The sequence below is a fragment of the Sinohyriopsis cumingii genome, chromosome 12 (genome assembly GCF_028554795.1).
Source record: "Sinohyriopsis cumingii isolate HCF-2022 chromosome 12, ASM2855479v2, whole genome shotgun sequence".
Lineage (NCBI taxonomy): Eukaryota > Metazoa > Mollusca > Bivalvia > Unionida > Unionidae > Sinohyriopsis > Sinohyriopsis cumingii.
In genome coordinates, this window is record NC_142972.1 from 37,995,966 (window position 1) to 38,019,390 (window position 23,425).

General features: G+C 34.3%; 1 protein-coding gene across 1 annotated transcript in view; it reads right to left on the reverse strand.

Moving 5' to 3' along the window:
- Positions 1-23,425, reverse strand: part of LOC149786276 (inositol polyphosphate 5-phosphatase OCRL-like) — a 254,292-nt gene that overhangs the window by 70,927 nt on the left and 159,940 nt on the right. Inside the window, exons 23-24 of the mRNA XM_089976660.1 lie at positions 13,105-13,221; positions 9,791-9,875 (exon numbers count right to left, since the gene is read on the reverse strand). Of these exons, the coding sequence (XP_089832786.1) occupies positions 9,791-9,875; positions 13,105-13,221 (202 nt within the window). The remainder of the gene's footprint in view (positions 1-9,790; positions 9,876-13,104; positions 13,222-23,425) is intronic.

Sequence of the window (23,425 nt, forward strand, 5' to 3'; positions counted from 1 at the left end):
AGTTGACTCGTAAGTTTCATTGGTGGGAATGGATATCATAATTTGCTTGATGAGAAAATTTTTACAGCATTCAGTGATCATTCCTGTGATTTAGGAAGCAGTTCACTAACAAGCAAAGCATGTAAAGCGCAGCAAAAATAAATTTCTGAAATCCTGGTTGACGGATATGTACTTTGTGAAGCTAGCCATAAAGGGGGGGGGGGGCATTTAATTCCTGAATGTGTGAAATCGACGGTTGCATTATACATCACTTATCTTACATTGCACAGTACGATCGTAGGGTTTTAGTATTAAAAAGTCATTATCTAAATAAAGTTTCTTACAAAACTATTATTTGGAAAATATTATACATAATATAGATTTGCTTAATACCTGATGTTTCTATTAAAAAAAGAGAGACTGTAGGAAAGTAGATATTTTACATTTGATAATGCATTTATTTCAGGTGACAACAGTTAGACCTATGTACTAACGGTGATGCGCAATGCAAAGACCATGGAAGTAGTGCAAAACAGTCATGTAATGATTTATTTTGTAATATTATGGCTGTATTGCTTGTTGTCAATAAAGTAATAACTATCCCATCTTTTTCAACTTTTATTGCCTATTACATTAATAGTCTTTGAAAAATGTTCACTACTTAATCTGACATTTTGTGAAAATTGGCAACAAAATATTGAGATTGGTGATTTTTTTTGACAACAACTTTTTAAAAGCCAGGACCATGCCTGTAATGTGTATGCTGGAAGTTCAACAGCCACACAAGGTCTCAGTGGCTGGTCAGCTGCTGTGATTGGGATGAGTGCATGCATGGTATTGATAATTTGTTGTGAGCAGAAATCAGCGGTAGTTTACAGCAAGCATGTTAAAAAGTATTTACTTTTAAGAACATACTGTCTTTCAATTAACCCCCAAATCATATGTGTATTCTTAATTTCCAGTATTTAATTCTGATTTAAAATTCAAGCCATGTCAAGATGAATGTTATGATTAAATTTATATTTTGGAAATTTGTTTACATCGGCACTGATTATTTCTGACAATAACAATTATACCAATTGTTCCAATAACCAGTTCGATTATGAGTATGGCTGATTAATCAGTACAGCTTTAGTTCTTGGGTCAGATCAGGCCTGTGGGCCATGCATTGTGCACCCCTGCTGTAGGTGTGTACATGCTATATGTGCATGTACTTCAATTGGCCTAGATTTGGGTCAGCTGGAGATAGCTATCATCATGCCAAGGCTACCCAGAGAATGAGGCTATTCAAAGGGAAATGAAAACATGTGAACAAATTAAAAAGTTTAATGAGCATCTTTGGGAGACACCCAACTTCAATTAATCTGATGACCAGATATGAATGGTTTAAAAAGACTGGAAATTTAATTTCCATTTATGTTGCCAATAGTAGTGATCATAAGCATACACTTTTCCCCCTGCAAAATGGAATCTTTTAAGCTCAATAAACATGCTCCAGTCATTCTAGAAAATGCAATAATCCATCAGATTCCATTACTTTTATTTAAGTTTGGTGCTGACTTCCTTAGATGAAAGATTCTTTGTTTTTATCTAAGATTGAAGTCGGCTTTTTTGATGAAAGGTGCATATGTTACTGGTCACTGCTTAAGGACAAATTTGGAGTACAAACATATGCCTATTTCTTATTGCAGTGGCAACATCAAACAACTGTAGAACAATGACTGAGACTGATCTTTTTTTATTTGTTTAGTATTTATACAGAACAATCAGTGCTTCATTCAAACGTAATTAGTTTTCTTTGAACTTTCAGCAAAATTGTTTTTTCTGGGTTCATTTAAAAAAAATGGAATAAACCATCATTTGGTTGATTGTAGCAGTTACTGTTCCTGCCATCAAAGGTTGGTTGATTGTAGCTAGTCCTGGTAGCATGACTATTGGTGGAGTGTATCAAAACGTATACAGTACTCAGGCCAGATGTCAGCATATGAGGATTATGATGTAACAATGCACTATTATGATAATTTGACTATATGAACAAAGAATTTATTTATGTAACAACAGATACATTTCAGTGTATTAAAGATCAAGTTTATGGCTACCTTTCTTGGTGCCTCTGAATTTCTCCACTCCAAACCCATGATACATCTTTTAACAGCCAACTTGTCACAAAAAAAGCACCAGATGAGGGAAGAAAAAAAAATCATAATTTGCAGCATTGGCAAAGCCCAGAGGAATCCCTGAATAAATGTTTCACACGTTATAATTTGTAATTTTAAGAAGATAAAAATATTTTTTCAAGTATGAGAAATAAACATGCACATGAAATTCAGGAACCATGCATGATCGTTTTACATTAGAATTCATATGCAGTCTCTTCCACAAAATGATAATAAACTTTTTACACATTAATTTTTGTACTTTTAAGAAAGAATTTTTTTTTGTGTATGAGAAAAATACATATCAAATTTCTGGAATCACGCTACAGTCATGTGATATCTGAGTCAGCATTATAACAGAGTGTGCTACAGCAGGATCACACAGTACATACATACATACATACATACATACATACATACATATATACACACATATACAAATATACATACATACATATATACATACATATATAGAGCATGACTCTGCTATAGCATGCTCCATTATAACATGAATTTGGATATAACACGGTTGCATTGTGGCTCCTGAAATTTTATATACATGTATTTTTCTCGCACATGAAAAAAAATATTTCTTAAAAGTATGAAACAAATGTAAAAAGTTTATTAATAATCATTTTGGAGAAGAGATTGCTCATGAATAATACAAGATGGTCATGGTGTGGCTCCTGAAATGTTATATGTATTTTTCTTGTACACAAAAAAAACTATAGTTTTTTTCTTCTTTAAAGTACAAAAAATAAAGTGTAAAAATTTATTCTAGGATCGCATAGGGCTTCGCCAATGTCGCAAACTGCAGTTTTATTTTCCTTACTGGCAGCAAAATATACAATCTGGCAATTTTTATATTGGCGACACTGTTGGCTGCTTAAACTTGTATATACAACCATTGGTTTGGAGTGGATAAATTCAGAGGCCCCATAAAAGGAAGCCGCAAACTTGATATAAAATGCACTGAAATTTATCTATTGTCACATAAACAATTTCTTTGTCCATGTTGACAAACCATCTGAACAGTGCATTGTTACATCATAATCTGCTTATGTTGACATCAAGCATGAGTACTGTATGTTGTGAGATATCTGCTTTTTTGTTGTTGACATTTCTGGTAGCAGAGATCGACTGGACGAAACAATATGTCGTAATCCTATTTCGTTGGATTTTTGGCCACTCACAAGTAATTAACATATTTACATTGACTGACATGTGTGTGGATGGTAAGTAAAATTCCTCTTCTTTCCACTCAGAATTAAATATTTCAGAAAACCATCATTTTCTGTACAAATCCTCATCATCAGACCAGAACATCGTCCATTGACCCTTTGTTAAATTTCTGATGCAGGAGTGGAAGGCATCATCACTCTGCTACTATAAATGAAAGCAAAAACAACCCATCTTACTTGTTGGTCTGTTCAATAAGCAGGGAGGAACTGTAACTATAATCGACCAAACAACAGAAATTTCAAAGAAAACATTACCTATGAAGCACCAACTCTTATGAAAGCGTACTAAGCAAATTGAAAAAAAGTCTGTCTCAATCATGCAATACAATTATTTGATGTTGCCACCACAATAAGAGATGGGCATTTGTTAGGTTATCCAAATCTGGCCTTTAGCTGTGACTTCAATAATGCATACACCTTTCATCAAAGAAAGCTGACTACAATCTTCAATAAAAACAAAGAAGTTTTCTTAAAAGAATTCAGTACCAAACATAAATAAAAGCAATGGAATCTGATGGATTTTTTTCATTTTCAAACATGACTGGAACACGTTTACTGTGCCATGAAAGTTTTCTTTTTGCAGGAGGGAAAAGGTTTGTGGTTATGAATGCTACCAATGGTGGCTTAAAACGCAAACTAACTTATAGTGACTTGAGATGTACTGAAAAGTAAATGTGCTTCATCAGTCATTAAGTGAGTGTGCTATGTTTATCCACTGAATTCAGACCTATATGACCTGTGACAAAATTATTGAATATTTTAAATCTGTGTGTGCATTTTTTGATGGAATTACTTGTATTGTGGATTCAATGTATGTGATGAGATTCGCAGGTGAGTACAAGGTGGTGATACTCTATTCATGCACTGAACCACCAAACAATAGGCAGAAAATTGGACCTGGATGGCCCAGAAAAGACAAAGGTGAAACCCATCACTTGTCCTTGAAAATAACATGCTATGTTTATAATACAAAAATATTTTTATATACACATTCTCTCTCTCTCTCTCTCTTTTAAAATCATTTGCCCTTTTTTCAACTGGCTTCAGAACAAGTATCAGTAAATTAATATTTTTCTTGAGCTAATGGACTTGTCATACACATTTTCAATACCCCAAGGGTAGCCTCATTTCCCTACGTAGAGCCTCCTTAATTTGATCTGTAGAGGTGAATCTGGTCTTCAATCCAGTATTTACTGGAAAAGACCAAGCTAAAGATCAAGCGTATTTAATTAGCATGTATATTACCTCTGCATAGCCATGTGGCACAGTGATAATGGATCTCATAACTGCAACCAAAACAACTTATTTATTCAGGTTTTAATTGCCAATGGAATATAATAGTGCCCTTGTAATGTTTACATAAAGAATAACACAACTGACAGGAAAATGAATAATAAAGATTATTTTCTTATCTCTCTCTATCTCTTTCTCTCTCTCTCATAATAACAACAGATTTTTCTTGAGTTGAGCAGAATGAGACCGATTTTGTACATTAGTTTTGTACATTAGGTTGTCGAGTGTCGTGTGTTCCACAGGCCTTGTCAGGTATGATCCCTTTATTTTTCGTACACGGTAATTACCACAAAATGATAATTATTTATGTTACATATAATTTTTCATACATTGAAATTAATAATTAGTTTTTCGTGTACGAAAAATAACATGAAATACGGTATATATAAGACATGTATATATAAACAGTATAGAGATATATGTACCAATCCAGAGTTCTCTAAATAAATTATTATATTTGCCTTTTCTGTTTTCACTATAGGTGTATTTCCCCTTTATTATGCATTGATTTAAGATGGTAACTGTGCCAATGAAGCACGTATTTTACCACCCGCATTTATTACCTACACCCCCCTGTAAATCTGTTGGGGTACATGTATCATTTGCTTCAGCTAAACTGACCTGGTTGCTTATAACATGGTTCGGTCTATAACACGGTCAAGTTCTATGGCTCCCAACTACCATGTTAGAGTGGGGTCACACTGCACATACATACATATATACATACATCGACCTCAGAAATTTAAGCAAAGAATAAAATTTTAAGGACTGTATGGGTATACATTTAATAAGGTATAATACAACAATCTTATAATTATTTTGCTTTTGCAAATGGTGGAATACATACTGTTGTTTGTCGAAATGTAGTTAAAGAGGAAATAAATCAACTTGAAGAATGAATGCTTTCAGTCTAGCATTGGACCTTATAAACTCTGAAAAATCATGGAAAAAAGGGTTTGCAGAATATGGTGTCATACCTGCACAATGTGCTATGATGTATCCTGATTGTATCTGATTTAAAAAGCTGTAGTATATATATTCAACACAGAACCCCATAATCTAATCAAATTTAAACAAGAGTCTCCAAAATGACATGCTCTGTCTGAAAAGAATTTTCAGAAATTCAAGGCAATACAATTTCTTCTTTTTAAATGCTTAGTGCTGAAACCGTCTCTAATATTCTTGACCCATAAGAGTTTGAAATTGTGGCAACCATACTGGATGAAAGATTGGCAACATATTCATTTAGGACAAACAAGACACCTTAAGAAGAGAATTTGTGACAAGATTTTCAAAACTGTGAGACAATTTAAATTCATTGGGTTCCAATTTTCTTGGTTTCTTGGGTGAGCGAATAATCATAATATTAAAGTCGAAACAAAATATCTATCAAGCCGAGATTCACCACCCCACCCCCACCATCATATAAAATAAAAAAACATCACCTGCTTCTTTAGTGCTATCTATAGTGCTGAGAATTTATACAAGGATAAGTATGTAAATGATAAGGGACACTGGAACTAATTGATTACAAAATTTTATGAGCATGAAAACTCATGTAAGGATGCAATTACTCTACTCGATGAATAGTAATAAATTAGATATACTCACTGTTTGTGTTCTTCATTTCCCGAAGCACCTATTATTCCTGTTTATATATTCATTTTTGCACATATCAACTGTTAAATAAACAATCAGCAGATTAGTCCCACTTTTTCAAAGCTCATCTCATTCAGGTCTCACCAAAGTGCTACTTTGTTATGTGTGCAGATAAGCAACTTGGTGTGACTTGACTTAAGGGTAGATGTTGTCAGGTCAACCAAGACATGGTCTCAATATAACACTCCACTGTCTGTATCTTTACAGTTTATGTTTTGCACATTTTGTAACATTTTCTTCAGCACCAGCCATCAAAATGTGCACATTAATAACACCAGTATTCATTGGAACTTTACAGATCCAATTCTGGACCACAATGTCAAGGTCACTCAGCAAGAAGGGGTTCCAACAGAGTGATTTTGGCAGGACTGTTTCGAATGAAAGATGTTTACAGTCACTGGCATTGTTCAGGCACCTAATACCTAATTGTTGAGAAATTTATTCTTTGATATCAGTCTTTAAAAACACATGAGAACCTACTTACTGAAGATGACAATAGTGGTATTAAATATGTAAACTAAGACACGTGGAAAAATAAGTAGGCACTTTCTTTAAGATTTCCAGATTCATGCCATAAGCTAGCAATGATTAACTAAATTAATCAACTTAACAACTGCAGTATGAATTACATCTGCTGGCTTGCAAATGAATGGAAACAAATGAATGCAGAGAGAGAAAAAATACAACCTTAAACATGAAACTCTCGATTCCATCATCATCACCAGAAAAGTGATTTCTATATCATTCGATTCCTAAAGCAATATAGTAGGACAAAACTATGCACCTGAAAATTGTATCTACCTTTGTAGCTGTGGTGTCTCAGTTGTTAGTGCACTGGACAAGCAACCAGAAGGTTGTAGGTTTAAATACTATTGTTGAAATATCCTGGACTGACTAACAATGTGTGTTCTTGTACTCAAACTGCCATGGCAAGATATAACCGTCATGTGCTGCTGTACAACTACAGCAAACAGTTATTTACGTTCACTTCCTTTTACTCATAGTGGGTCTTAATAATAAATTGATTATGAACATGTTCATATTCACTCTAGATACTTGCAGATACTCTATAATAATATACTCCACATGGAATTTTTACACACCATGATTCAAAGTGTAATGCTATAAATGATGGGACAACAGATTAATATTATTCAGATGAAGTATCTCAATCCACAGGGACAACGTGCTTCTATATTGATCAACAAGAAGTTTTTTGGCTGTACTAAAAAAAAAACTTAATGACATACATTTTATTGCAAAGGAAGTAAAACCATCTCCAATCTTAAGCAAAATATCATTTCAGAGAAACCAGGATGCTTTTCCAATTTTGTCCTAGGAAAATTATCGCACTTTCAGTTTTAAGAGGAGTAACTTGCAACTTCCTTTTCTCTCATTATGAAAACACTATCTCACAGCTAACTACATTAAAATAAACTATCTGGAAACAGTATTGTATTATTTATAATTATAAAGTGATCCTGCACTATAACACTGTCCATATAGGAGCCATACAATTGTAACTGTCATCTATGCAAGATCACCTTATAATGAAGTACATCATAAATATGATTACTACTGGATAATGTAAATTGTGATCCATTCCCATATCTGCCTTACCAAATGGGCATCACAATGCTGAGGTGACTTACAGTGAAGGAATACTGTATAATATCATTCCCTTACAGTGAAGGACCACTGTAATATATCAATCCCTTACAGTGAAGGACCACTGTATATCATTTCCTTACAGTGAAGGACCAATGTGTAATATCATTCCCTTTCAGCAAAGGACCACTGTGTAATATTATTCCCTTACAGTGAAGGATCACTCTATAATATCATTCCCTTACAGTGTAGGACCACCGTAATATATCATTCCCTTACAGTGAAGGAAAGACCACTATATAATATCATTCCTTTACAGTGAAGGACCACTGTGTAATATCATTTCCTTACAGTGAAGGACTACTGTGTAATATCATTCCCTTACAGTGAAGGACCACTGTATAATATCATTCCCTTACAGTGAAGGACCACTTTATAATATCATTCCCTTACAGTGAAGGACCACTGTGTAATATGATTCTCTTTCAGTGAAGGACCACTGTGTAAAATCATTTCCTTACAGTGAAGGACCACTGTGTAATATCATTTCCTTATAGTGAAGGACCAATGTGTAATATCATTCCCCTACAGTGAAGGACCAATGTGTAATATCATTCCCTTACAGTGAAGGACCAGTGTAATATCATTCCCTTTCAGCAAAGGACCACTGTGTAATATTATTCCCTTACAGTGAAGGATCACTCTATAATATCATTCCCTTACAGTGTAGGACCACTGTAATATATCATTCCCTTACAGTGAAGGAAAGATCACTGTATAATATCATTCCCTTACAGTGAAGGACCACTGTGTAATATCATTTCCTTACAGTGAAGGACCACTGTGTAAAATCATTTCCTTACAGTGAAGGACCACTGTGTAATATCATTCTCTTACAGTGAAGGACCACTATATAATGTTATTCCCTTACAGTGAAGGACTACTGCATAATATGATTCCAGTGATAACTTGATTTGTTAACATGTTCAATATTCCCAGAGGCTAAAAATTGAAAGCTAATATGCATTCAAAAATGAATATTATTCAAATATGAAATATTAATTTTAGTTAAAATGTTTTTAGATGGCTTCTTGAATGTTCATAATCTGAATATTAAATCAAACTGAATCCAGCCACTTCTTTATCTTTGTACAGTCCAGTATTATTAATTTGACATCTATATACCCAATAACTTAAAATATGACAACCTGAATAGGAATGAATCACTAAATCATTCAAAGCATTATTTGCACACACATGATAACTGACTTTACAACCAGCAAAAAGGGCATTCACATATTCTATTTCAATTACTGTATATACTCACTTATATGTTGATTCCAACCATAAACAACAAACACTCTGATCTGCTATTGCAAAATGTGCCAGCAGATCAGGGTCTATGTTGTTTGTTCTGACGATTAATCCTAACAAAGTCTGCATACCCAGATATACTGGCAGATGTGAGAGCAGATCAGGGTGTTTTCTGTTCACTAATTACTCCCAACAAATTACACAGATCCAGATCTACTGGCACATTATGTGACAGCAGATCTGGACTTCTGCAGTTGGACTTGATTTATAGGTTTAAACTATGGCTCAAAAATAAAAATTGGAAATTCAATGTTTCACTTCAGTCATTTCACTAAAACATGATGACAATTAAGAATTAAAGTGTGTAAATTTAGTTGTTTTAATATAATGCATCAGAAAATTCTTCACAATTAATTTTTAATCTGAGTACTAACTAATACTGAAACAATTTATAACCTCAATGCCTGAGATATCTCCGCAAATTCTAACATAATTAATTAGAAGGAAAAAAAATACCTCTTGTATAAAAGAAAAGGATACGAATAATTTCTGGTGCTCCAGTATCCAGGCAGTCTCTGATCTGCTGTATTTCTGATTCTAATCCTGGCTGCTGGAACAGGTTTGCCTGAAAATAAATTTCCCATTTGATCAAAATAATGTTTTCTAAGTTTGTCTATATAAAAGTTAATATCAATAAATCTGTGTGTGGAACACTGAAACATATGCAAAACCCTTTAAAACTGAAATGAGACTCCTAATTTGGTAGGTTACTGGGAGAGCTAGAAAATTAACAAATTAATGTGTTCATTTTACATAAATGTCTTCTTTTGCAATATATTAATTCCTTTATGTAATTACAAAGTTCAACAAGATGTGACAAACAGATGTATGGGGGGATGGTTTTTAACTGAACTTTTAACATTACTGGCCATATCATGCAGAGGAAATGGAGTGTCTTTTCCAAGGAGACACTGAGGCAGCTGAACCAGTCTAACCTGGGCAGGTATTGAATCCATGACCCTTGCATTACGAGTCTGAAGGCTCACAAAATGGACCATGACAACTCTAAGAGCTACATCCATAGTGGGCCACTAACAAAGAAAAAGGACTTTTTAAAACTTGTTTACAATTAATACTACCATATATACCCATTTATAATTCGATTTGACTATAAGACCCCTCCCCAATTTTAGGGCTGCAAAAAAGCAAATTTCTCCATGACCCTTATTATAAGTCAAGGTGTTTTTGCAAATCAAATCTGTCTGCAATGGGTTACATGTGGTCAGTGAGTCAGAGCTGCACATGGGTAAAACTAAACAAGTGAAATTGGATAGGTCAATTAACAAAGAGATACGACAAAGACAAAAACCAATGCAGGATGAATATATTGGTATTATTAAGTTGAATATGTTCAGCTAAATTAACAACTTACATTTTGTTCATATTCATGTAATGAAACCCATAATATAATATTTTGGATCCATTTTAATATTTTGAATACATTTATATTATAAATCCATTTATTGTACAATGTCAACATACAGTATAAAAATACAAATCCAGAATGATGCGATTCACAATATCACATAATATATCAATTCTAAATGAATTATAATAAAGTCCACACTTTTGTAATTCACACTAATAACATCTTGTTCAAAGTCCAAGTGGCCCACTATGGATGCATCATCGTCAGAGTTACAAATAAAAATTCTGAATTCTTCTGCTGTTATCCGCTTGTCAGAATTATTGTCTGGTTTGGATTCCTTGTCTGATTATCTCAAATGAAATCAATGAAGAGTTTGTTATCTTCCATCCCATACAATGCTTTGGAAATACCATATTTCTTAAATGATTTGACCACCATCTCATTTGGTATTTTCTTCCACATTACACACCCACTGAGATATTAACTCAGACTCTGGATGCTTCACATTTCCTGCCTTTGTAAATTCTTTGGGCCCATCTACAACCAACATGTACCACTGTTTACACATATTTGCCCTGAATGGCTTATTTAGGCAATCATCCAATGGTACTGACATGGTGCCACCAGGAATCATAGCTTGGTATGTTTGATCTCACTGCAACTTCTGTTTCATGAAATGTGTTAAATGCTGCCAAAACACACTAGAACCCACTCATTCAAAACCAAGTTCCCAACCGCATAGGGGCTTTCCATTATTCAAATTTTCTTAACATATCTGGCACTATCAACTAGAACCTTTTCCTGCACCAGTTACATGTTTCTGACACACCAAATTCACATTCTGCAGCACTGTTGTTGTTTTTCTCTGCAAAGTCTATAACCTTTAACTTAAATGATCCATCATACACATTACAGTTTCTATTTACTATAATGGTTCAAGTACCAAAGATTAGCAATTCACAATGTATGAAATCTAAGTGGCAAAGTATACTGTAACTAACAGAAGACTGACTATTCATAAACTTGGGGCATTATTGATGTAGAGTGTTGAGCATGGGATCTGCAAGAGACACTGTGATCATACAGTCTTTGAAATCTCAGCAAAGGATTGCCACAACTGAACAGGTGTCAGTTACATGGTATGATCAAAGGGACTCAACATGGCATTGAACAAGTATCAAATTCACACACACTCAAAGGATTCTCCACTGGGGAAAACAAACCAGTGATGCTTTTACATGATTAAGGATTACGGTCATGTTTATATAATTAGCACCTCTATGAAAACACTGTGAACTGAAGAAGAAAAAACACAAGTTTGACTTTACAAGCTTATGGAGTAAGGTGATTTCAAACTTGTTATGTCTTGCTTATAAGATGACACCTACTCTGCATTAATAAATAATTTAGTAAAAACCAATGACTTAAAAACCAGTATATGCTGTGTTTTTCATTAAAAACATCAAGAATAAAGTAAACTCCAGTGCTCTTTAGCCGCATAACTTTGCTGATGGTACAGTTCTTAACACCTATGACACAGACAACAAAAACCACAAGTTACACAAAACTGTCTTGGAGATAATGTCACTTTCATTCAAGGTAAAATACAGTGTATGTGACTTGTCATATGAAACTGTGTGAAGAACAGGATTGATTTCAGACAGATACAAGTGAAGTTGCAAATACAGTGGTCCTTCACCATAGTGCAGTCCCTCATGGGTATGGTCATAGATCACCAAGAAACAGATTAATTCCAATAAGCAAAAATATGGAAAAATGATATTTAAAAAACAATAACAATAAGTAAGGTCATCAATCAGTAAAAAATGGACTGATTCCAATTTGCAAACATAAACAAGTGATGTTCCAAAAGCCAGATATACATTTGACCCTCATGATAAAGCACCTTTGTATAGTGCAGTCTCTCACAACAAAACAATTCAGTATAGTACTGTCCTTCATATACCATGGATATCCAAGAAATGGACTGATTTCAATTTGCAAATAGGAACATGTTCCAAAATTCAGAAATACAGCTGTTTGTCACTATAAAGAATCTCAATATAGCACTGATCCTCAATATAAAGGACCTTAGTATAGTGCAACCTGACACTTAACTTATCAGGGGTATGGTCATGGATTCCATTTTTAGTATGCATGCAGTTTTTATACTGAACATGCCACAGCACAAGGCAATATCACTGAAGACTTTAATAACTCCTGATAACCGTGTTATAGTGAAGGACCAATGCAGATTTAAGCTACTAAGTATAATCTGCCCAATTCAACATTAACACAAGGAAGATATCCATTCAAATTATTCTCAATGTTCTTTTCAATGGTATTTCAATTTTCAAATTACAATATTCCAGCATCATAATCATCTTATAATAAAAAGCACTGTTGTGAGGGCGCACTGCATTACCTGATCTCTGCCATACTTGTAGATATGATCCACCAATCTCCATATCTCCTTTGGGCAGACATGTAACCTAGTGCCAGGTTGCAGGGTATCCACCTTGCTCAGACTTCCTGGATGCTCCTGTAATAGATCAATGACCAATAAAGGCAGTGCAACTGACCAAACACTGGGGTGAAAATAGTTTATAGCATCTGATACAAAATCAGGGTTTTTCTGTGATAAAAATGTCATATCAACTGATCTGAATTCTAAATATTTACAGAGAACTACACAAAAATTGCATTACAATTATCGAAGTTATGCATATTTCAGTGTGTACTGTATATTGTATTTCTCCAATACAATTCAGCAATGAGAAATTGATATTAATTTCCATCACTAAAACTAGTCTTAGTCACTGGTTAAACTGTACATAATCCTTTTCAGACCAGGTCTCCCAGAACTATTTTTGGTGTGTTTCCTGATAATGGAAGAGCATTATTTTGTTGCCATCTCCCTAATAGGCACTAGTAAGACATGGTGGACCCTGTCGAATAATGACACTGTTAGATTTAAATGGCTTTGACCTTACATTTTTTTATAGCCATGATACTTGAGACAATAAAGTCAATTTTCTCATCATTTGCGATATTGAACTCTGTCAAATGATATTTACATGCACAATGACAACCAACTACAGAAGCATTATTTCAAAATATTCTTTTCCAAGTTTATCTGCTTTCTGTAGTCTTTAATGCAGGACAAAATATGGAAGTTGTTTAGTGCAGAGGCTATTGGAGTGTAATTCCTTAGTTCCACCACAGACAGATAATAGCCAATACAGGTGGATTAGAAGGTAGGATAATGCCTTGATTTGCCTCCAGACACAGATATTAGCTAATACAGGTGGATCTGGTGGTAGGATCTGAATCCATAAACTTCTGATCATGAGTCCAGCATGCAAACTACAGAGCAACCCCATTTTACTGATTTTAGGTAAAAGTCCCAAATATGGAGTACTATTATTTACCTAATGAAGATCAATCTATTTCTTGTCTAAAAAGCAAAAGGATAATACTGAATGTTATTTCTGAAGAAAAAAAACTTTATTACCAAAGAGAGATTTTTTTAAAGGATCACCTGATAAACTGCTTTTGTTCCTTTAAAAGAAGCAATCTACTAAATTAATTTTGTCTTTTACTGAATAAAAAAAGGGTACAGCAGATGTCCTTATAGGACATCTCCAATACAATATGCATCAGCCATTTAATTTACTAATGAATATCACTAAAAGTGGCCCAAGTGGACCTCAGATTCCTCACCTAGATGGCATTGCCCAATAACCTAATGCAAGGGCCAAGAAATCTGACACAGTAGGATTCTTTCTGCATTCTTCCAATGCTGTTAACAGTGTATATTATGAAAACAATTATTATTCTAAGATTTCTCTATCTGTATCTTCATTCATATTTGAATGTATAAAGGCATCATCTGCCTTATATAGAAAGACCTTTAAGCCAGGATGTTTTGTACATTTCATAAAATTCTCTTCTGACTTTAAAGCCCTTTATGCCACAATGTTTTCTGCCAAAGCGGTTTCAATTATGACCAGTAGTTCTTTAGAAATCCTTTCAAGTTTTATTCTATTTTTGTTATGGTGGCCATGCCATATTGGATGGTGAATCAGTATCATTAATTCTGTCCAAACTAGAAAGCCCTTTTCTTTAAGGTGTTTTCCATGAAATTTGGTTAAACTACCCGGTAGGTCCAGCTATTTTTGAGAAGTCATTAAAACTTTTTTTATAAAAGATTTTGTAGTAACTGCTGCAGTTTTAATTTTGCTTGTAAATGGCATCATTTTTGTACAAAGCTGAAAGCCCTATATGAAGGAACACTCTGCGCCAAATCTGAAATTTGGTTGAAATTGGTCCAATGGTATTGGTGAAATTTAAGACAACAAATGTTCATGGCTAATGGATAACATCTAATGCATAACATATGGCCAAACTAAAAGCTCACTTGGCCATATGACCAGGAGAGCAAATAATTGCCATTGTAAAATGTAAAAAAAAATTGGTAAAACAATAATTGAGACAACTACTAAATTAATGTGAGTGCAATGATGTTATTAGGGTGGTAATCATGTAGCATAAAAGATAAAATTTTGCAACATCCAGACATGCATGAGTCTGGATTTCATTTGGTAAAATTGACACATTTGATATATAGATGTAATTTTTTCTCGGAGTTTGATACATGATCACAATTTTCTTCTGGAATTCAACTGTCTGTGATGACTTATGTATATACCATTACCAGATATTGTTTTGGTAGCAAAACATGGAATTCTATTGATTATATCTCCTTGAAAGATAATAAGATGGTAGATTGGATTTGGCTGTCAACTTTGAATGAAATGTGGCTCAATTTACATGTAACTATCATCTATCTACACTGGAGTCATATTTTCAGAATGGTTCAATTTAACAGATACATACTTTTGGTAAAATCTAATCTGGAAAGAAAGAAATTCTGATTTAAAAAATGTAATACCCTCTAAGATGAAACCACAATTCATACTCTTGACAGAGACAGATTTTGTGGGGGCTTTTTCCCTTTCAACATGATTTCTTGCTCCTGGCCTATATTAAATCAAGGTCAAAATGACAGAATATCAAGATTAGATACTACAAGTGGTCAAGTTACTGAATATTGAAATATAATGAAGTCAAAAAGTTGCCCTTGAAAATCTAGAGCAGTTGGTATCTAAAGAACTGTGGAACTATGAATTTCAATGTAATACATGTACTCTGTAAAATTGTTTCAATGCTACAAAGAATAGTTAGACAAATTCACAGAAAAGACATCAATTCGTGCTAACCTCTCATTTGGAAGTGTCACCATAGAAAGAAAGTTCCACGTTTTAAACTGTTTAGCTTGCAAATTTCCCAGAGTATTTGTCCCTAGCTAAATATAGTACACAAGTTCAGGAAATGTAGATGCTACTTATTGTTGCTTTGCTTATGGAAGGGATCTGAACAGTACATTTACCCAAGCTTTTAATAACCAACAAGAGGTGTTTTGATTTAAATAAAAAATATTTTTTGAATAGATCATGAAATTTTGTAATGGCTTTTGCCAGGATTTTTTCCTAAAAATGTGTGGCAGCCATATATTTGTGAAATTTAATATTGAGACTTTCCCCAAAAAATATCACAAGTTGCAACAAAAGAAAAAACATTGAAATACCTAATTATTAAATGTACCAGGAAATGTGTCATTTTTGAATCCAGAATTGCTGCTGCTTTAGTGTTAGTATCATTCTTCAACTGGTTTAAATTCACAACTTCCTTGTCTATCCTACAGATCACAACTTGAATGTAAGCCAATATTCTGACCACCATGGCTATTTAAGAAACAAAGATTGACATAGAAATTGCAAATGAAATGAATTGTTTTTCATTCACAACACTTCTGTCAACTGCACATTCAATCTAATTCTAGATTAGCAGTTGATATGAATAGATTAAAGTTTCTTTCCTGTGAAGACTTTTTACATGATTTGTATGTAATTTGGATTTTTGTAATGTAGCTTTAACAATTTTTCAGTCATATTGCTAAGATGTCTCCAATGTGACAGTTTATAGTGATGTCTAGCACTGGGACCTCATGTCAGAGATAAGTAGCATGATGTCCCACCCAGTCACATTATCCTGACACCAGGCCGATCAGTCCTAACACTAACATCTTAATGCTGAGTGCCAAGCGAGGCAGCACATAGTATCATTTTTTAAAGGTCTTTGGTATGACTCGGCTGGGGTTCGAACCCATAATCTCCCCATTCCAACGTGGACACTCTAACCATTAGGCCACTGGAGTAGTCTGAAGACTTTAATAATGAACAAAATGAATAATTTTTCTGTAAACTACAACACCAAAGTATACCAAGAGCATTTATATGTCTTGCAAAAATAGCCATGGTGGTTTGAATGACTGGTTTCCTCTCAAACTATTTATTTATAACCAATTTTCCCTCAGAAAAATATACTATTGAAATTCACCCAGAAACAGTATTTTATTCCACTCTACTGTTTTTAAAAATTATTATTTGACAACAAGTTGGCTTACTGCCTCAAAAATATGCAACATATAATTAACAAACATTTATGGTGAAGCCAGATGGTGAAGATTTTATTTGATCAGGTGGTCCCCAAATAAATATTGCAGGATGGACAAAAAAGCAAGTGTTTGTTGCTAGTATATTATTGTTTTAATTCTGGCCTAGATTTGTTCTAAATATATCATATGCTATCACATGCTAACACATCTCTATACAAAGCATATAGTGTTAAGAACTGATCTAATTATCTATTAGCAAAGAATAGATCCTAGGGAAATCATTAAATTATAGGGTTTTTGACAAGTCCAGGAGATGAGCCTCCACTTCTCAATGATTTATGTTTTGTGGTTATAGTGTTTAAACAACTGGAAAAACATACTGACCAAACAGTCTCAGTTGGCAATAGGTCTATTGATTGCATAACAAAACTGTAAATTAGACCTACAAAGCCACCTTTGAATTGAGCTTAGCTGGCAACATCTGTATTGACTGTCTGACAAAGAGAAACCTGTAAACTTTTCTAGTGATCTTTGAATTTAACTTACAGAGTTTATTTGGCAGTTTAATGGAGAAACAGGTCAAAGCAAAGTTAATATAATGATATTTGAGAACTCCTATGATCATTGTCAAGTTGCTCATAGTTGTTGTTGTTGTTTTTGTTTTTTGTGGGGTTGAACGCCATTTTCAGCACACGATAGGCTATACATGGTAGCCAGTATTAATGGTGGAGGAAGAACCCGGGAAAAGCCCGGAAAGAACCACCGATCCACGAGAAGCTACTGGCAAGCTTTCTCACATACCCACATTGACTGAATCCGAGACTCGAACCGGCGCAGAGGTTTGATGTCAGTGATCCGTAACGGAGAGCAGTTTAGACCACTTGGCCACTCAGGGCCCCCTTGCTCATAGTATGTGCCAGTCAAAATCTTTTGACATACTATACATCAGTAGTTCCCAAACTTGTTTTGGTTACCGCCCCCATTTGCAAGTGAAATATGAAATCTCTGTATAGCAAAAAATATTCTTGATCCTTTATTCTGACCAAAATATTGTCTTTAAAATGCAAAGAACTTGTGGCAGGAAAAATAACTTGAAATTCCTTATCCATCATTGTACAAAAGAATTGTCATTAGTAGCCAGATTTCACAATAAGTGCAAAGAATTCACTCCCTTCTTAAAATCATGTTAATCTGGAAAATGTGACAGTACACTCAAATAAGTATTATTATTATTATTATAATTATTACTATTATTATTATTATAATTATTATCATTATTATTATTATTATTATAATTACTGCTTTGGTTGCCTAATGGTTAGAGCATCTGCCTCAGATGTGGGAGGTCATGGGATAAAACCCCAACAGAGTCATACCAAAGACCTATAAAATTGGTACTAACAGCTGCCTTGCTTGGCTCTCAGCATTAAGAGGTTAGTGCTAACCATTACTATAAACTGCCAGAATGTGGACAGCATAACAATTTGACTGAAGTTATTTTAAAGCTACATTAAAAATCCATATCACACACATATTATTATTATTATTATTATTATTATTATGTTTATTATTATTATTATTATTATTATTATTATCACTGCAGTTGTAAGGACCTAAAAGTGCCATATCTTTGAAAACCAAATCCTAGATTTTTAACAAGTCAGACTATTTATTACACTCATATTTCATGTCAGGAGAGTGTTCACATAGATTATAGAGAAACACTAAACATTTCACAAATAATCTGATAATAACACAAAACCTAGAAAGATATTCACCCATTGAATCAGAACTGACAACTTTAAGTGATGAAAGAAGTTTACAGCCTTAGTAACTTAATGGATGCATTTTGATGATGTCACCAAATCTGAATATTCCGTGCATATTTAATCACTTGTGCATCGATATTGCACATGAATTACAAATTCAGCCATTCCTTGACAATTTGTAAAAAATTTCCCAAACCCTTGTTAACTCATTAACCCCTGGTGCCTCATTTATGCGTCAGGAAGTAGTAGCCTGCTTCTGAGCTCAGTAGCATCAAGGTCATGTAAGATACACTAAATTGGGTGGTATTATAGAAAGGTGGACAGATGTATCTCTACAATGATGCCAGAAAATTAGGACATTCTAGTTGCAAAATACTGAGGGGAAAACATAATTTTTTGGACTCAATTGTTTTTCCATCACAACTTCGCTCGTGGTCAGAATCTGATTTTGTGTCCAGATTTTAGACTTTTTGGTCTCAGATTTAAGGTAGACTGGTCTGAACTGCAAACAGACAGGCGAACCTTTGCAAAAAGTAGGATAAGATGGGCATTTGGAATAAAGAGTGATGTTGGTATGAAAATGATGGGTCTGTTAAGCAAAAAAAAAGAAAAAAAGGAAGAACTCCAACTTTTACCCTTTTGCTCATGCATGAGCAAGATAGCCAATGAAAAATGATGTTTCTAACACAACTAGGCATTAGGTTAACTGAAAATCTCTTGGATGATTATGATGTATTCATAAACGTGTACAGCCCTCAAAAAGTGTTTTCTACTCATATATCAGGTGAAAACAACAAAAACCTCCAGGGATTAATGAGTTAAACTCCAATGGCATGTGACAAGTGAGATGGTGTTTAATTACAAAAACCTGAAGGAATCAAAAAAAAGAAATAAAATCACTCAAGGCAGAGCTAACATGAATTCAAAACTCTATTTCTCAAACTCTTAGAATGTATTTACAGAACAAAGCAATAGATACAGGAAAAGCAGTGCTACAAATGTCATCTATGAGAGAACCACAAAATTACGAAGTGCACAGATGTTGAATGTTTATCAGCATCAGTCTGGATTGAGTTGTCTTGCTGGCTGATGACCATTACAAAGTTAAAAAAATAAGAAAGCAGAAATACACATCGCTGAAATAAAGATTACAGAAATAGTCCTTATAATCAAACATAATTGCATGTGAGACTTCCAAACTTTTTACGCATGAAAATCTGAGCTTTATTTGATGAAGATTAACCCTGATGTCTGTCTTGTTGATGTTGTATAGCCTCAATCCTGATATGAATAAGTGAATACAAACCTGGAAATCCTTGAAAAACAATATGCAAAAAAGTGTCCCTTCAATTCTTAATGTGAAATAATTAAATTTCAAAAATAATAACTGAAAGTTTTGATAATAAATTGAATGTGCAGCTCCTTTCCTCTGGGGAAGTTCTTTAGGCATTACCAATATGGTAGGGTTTAGACTACAACCATCAGCATGGCTATGATGTCCTGGCCATTATCGAAATACAAATACAGCTATTCAGATTTGCCTGCAGTTACACAAAGGCTAAATTGGTATGTAAAAAGCATCACCAAATCTGTACCTGGTGTATTATTCGTATATTTTCCTAATTCACAAACAGTGGCAAGTCCCCAACCCCCACTGGCTATGTGTGATCAAAACCACCATTCCTGCGCCCATCACTAATACTACCTCCTCCACCTGAATAGAACAAGGCAGACTGACCTGGAATTCTTGTAGTAGCAGTTATATGTGGATTTTGTCAATATTTCTAATACTGGTTTAAATTGGTTTGGATTGTAAAATAATCTTTGGTATTACTTTCTCAAGGATTTAATTGTGACTTGCTTTAAATTAAATTGCCTTTATGTGCATATGGTGAGTTCATACATATTATTTTGTTTGGTTGGGAGGTGGGTGTAAGAGTAGAAAATCTGCAACTGCAAGTAATGGTGAGAATTAGTATCAATGCAATTCATACTGCACCAGCTAAGAAGTCCCCTCTAATTTGCATAATAAATCCGGAAGTAATCTGCATCTTTGTTTGGATGATGCCGCTGGCAACCTTGCTTGAAAATTGGTCCTGGTTAACTGAAAGCTTGAGATGAGCAAAACATTAAGTGTGTGATGTGGATTTTTAATGTAGCTTTAACAATTTGAGTTGTAACACTATGATGTCTGCAGTGTGGTAGTTTATAGAGATGATTGGCACTGGGGCATCATGCCGCAGACATGTGGCATTATGTTCCACCTGGTCACATTATCCTAACACCAGGCCAACAGTCCTAACACTAATATCTTAATACAGAGCACCAAGCAAGGCAGCTGTTAGTACCATTGTTACAAGTCTTAGGTATGACTCAGCTGGGGTTTGAACTCACAACCTCCCACATCCGAAGTGGATGCTCTAACAACTTATGCCACTGGAGTGGTTGCCGAGCATAAAGATGGTGAATCTGTGTGATGTTGTGCACAAGAGACCCACTATGCTGCAATAGAAGGTCCATCCTCTGTAGAAATCTCCTGGGTTAATGTACCATCATGTCAAGTAGGTTGTTGAACCATAACCATTGGGGTCACAGAGGGTTACCAGGATAAGTCAAATAGTGGTGATCCTGACTTGGTGAAGCACCTGCAGATTTATTTTTGGAAAGGTGGGAAGGTGTACATGTACAGACTATCTAACTTAAAAGTGAAAGTGTTCACCACCCTGGCCCTCCATTCTGGGTCTGAAGAGAAAAAAAGGGAAGCATGTTGTTCAGCCTCATGGTGATCAAGTCCATCAAGGGTCTCTCCCCCAAAGATGGAAAAAGTGACTTTGTTACTTACTGACTGTTGCAGACTACACAACATCGTCTGGACAGACTGTCTTCCAGGATTTTAATCTTGCCCAGAATATTAGAGTGATATACTCAAAGGTTGCCCATCAGAAAAGGTTTCAAACTTTCATGAAATAAGAAAGAGCTTGTGTACCTTCCTAATGCCTGAGGTATGCTACTACTGTCTGAGATGATAACACAATGATGCATTATTAGGCTTATGCACCCCTATAATACTAGAAACTCTGCTCCAATTTTCAAGCTGCTATATGAAGGGCTGCATCTTTCCAGGAACAAATTCATAAAGAACTACACCATCTAGCTCTAGGTGAGCACCTCATCTTGAATCGGATGCACTGGTGTACAAAAAGGAGTATGGTTTGGGGGATGTCAGAAACCTGTCCTGTTTTAGCCACCAATGCAAATAAATATTAAATATTAGAAATTAAAGTAAATCTTGACCAAGGTAATATATACCTTATCTGTATAATAATAATAATAATAATAACCATGATGTTGCCTTGACCATACCATTAACTGGATGTAAAATCTGCATGTGAAAAAGTTATTAAGTGACCAATGAATAACTGGAATGAAGGAATATCCAAGCTCCTGCCATTATTAAATTGTTGATAATATCTAATTCAAACAAAAAAATCAATGAAATCAATATTCATAGTCTATAATTATGATTCTGTTATTAAAATATAAACAGATGATTAAGTGGGAACCTGACATCAATCACCTGGCTTAAACAGCTTAATGGTTAACCATTTCATTAAGCAGGCCTATGTAGTCTTGTAATAACACAACTTGTGTAAATTTATCTCCCAAATTTAATATGAAATTAATTTTACCTGTTTTACTATATCCTGATAAAAATTCTTTCAAAAGATTAAGACATAATATGTATAGTCTCCTCCCCATAAAAAAATGGATCTTGCCCATAATAATACTGATCAAAGATCTGTAGGACTGTGCAGATCTTGCTTATTATCAATCTCATCCAAACACTTGGTGAAATAAACACGTATTCAGAGTTTGATGGTTTCTGGCATGGTAACATGGCCAGCCAATCAGATGCAAGCTTGCCTTCAAATGCTATTATCTCACTCATTATTGAATATGTCCAAGATCTTGATGATATAAGCATATATTCCAATTTAGATAAAAATTCATTCCAAAATAAGCATAGTGACAAGTTGAACAAGATACAAGATCACCTCAGTAATATCCATGGATATCGCTCACTACTGAACTCATTTAAGGTCTTAATGATATCAGATCATACCGGTATTTCAAGTTTGATCAAAATTAGATAAAGAATTTCTTGTTCATTATCAATCTTGTTCAAAATCTTGATCATATAAGCCCACTTTCCAAATCTGATCAAAACTGGATCAGATATACAATCAAAGTGGTAACGAATTTGGACAAACACTATAAAATTTGTACGAGATTTTAATGATATAAGTATGTATTCGAAGTCAGATCAAAACTGGATCAGAGATATGGTTTCAAGAGTGGAAACATTTTCTCATTAATATATGTGCATCTCACTCATTATAGAATTCACCTGAATCTTGATACTTCAATTATGATCAAGACTGAATCAGAAATATGGA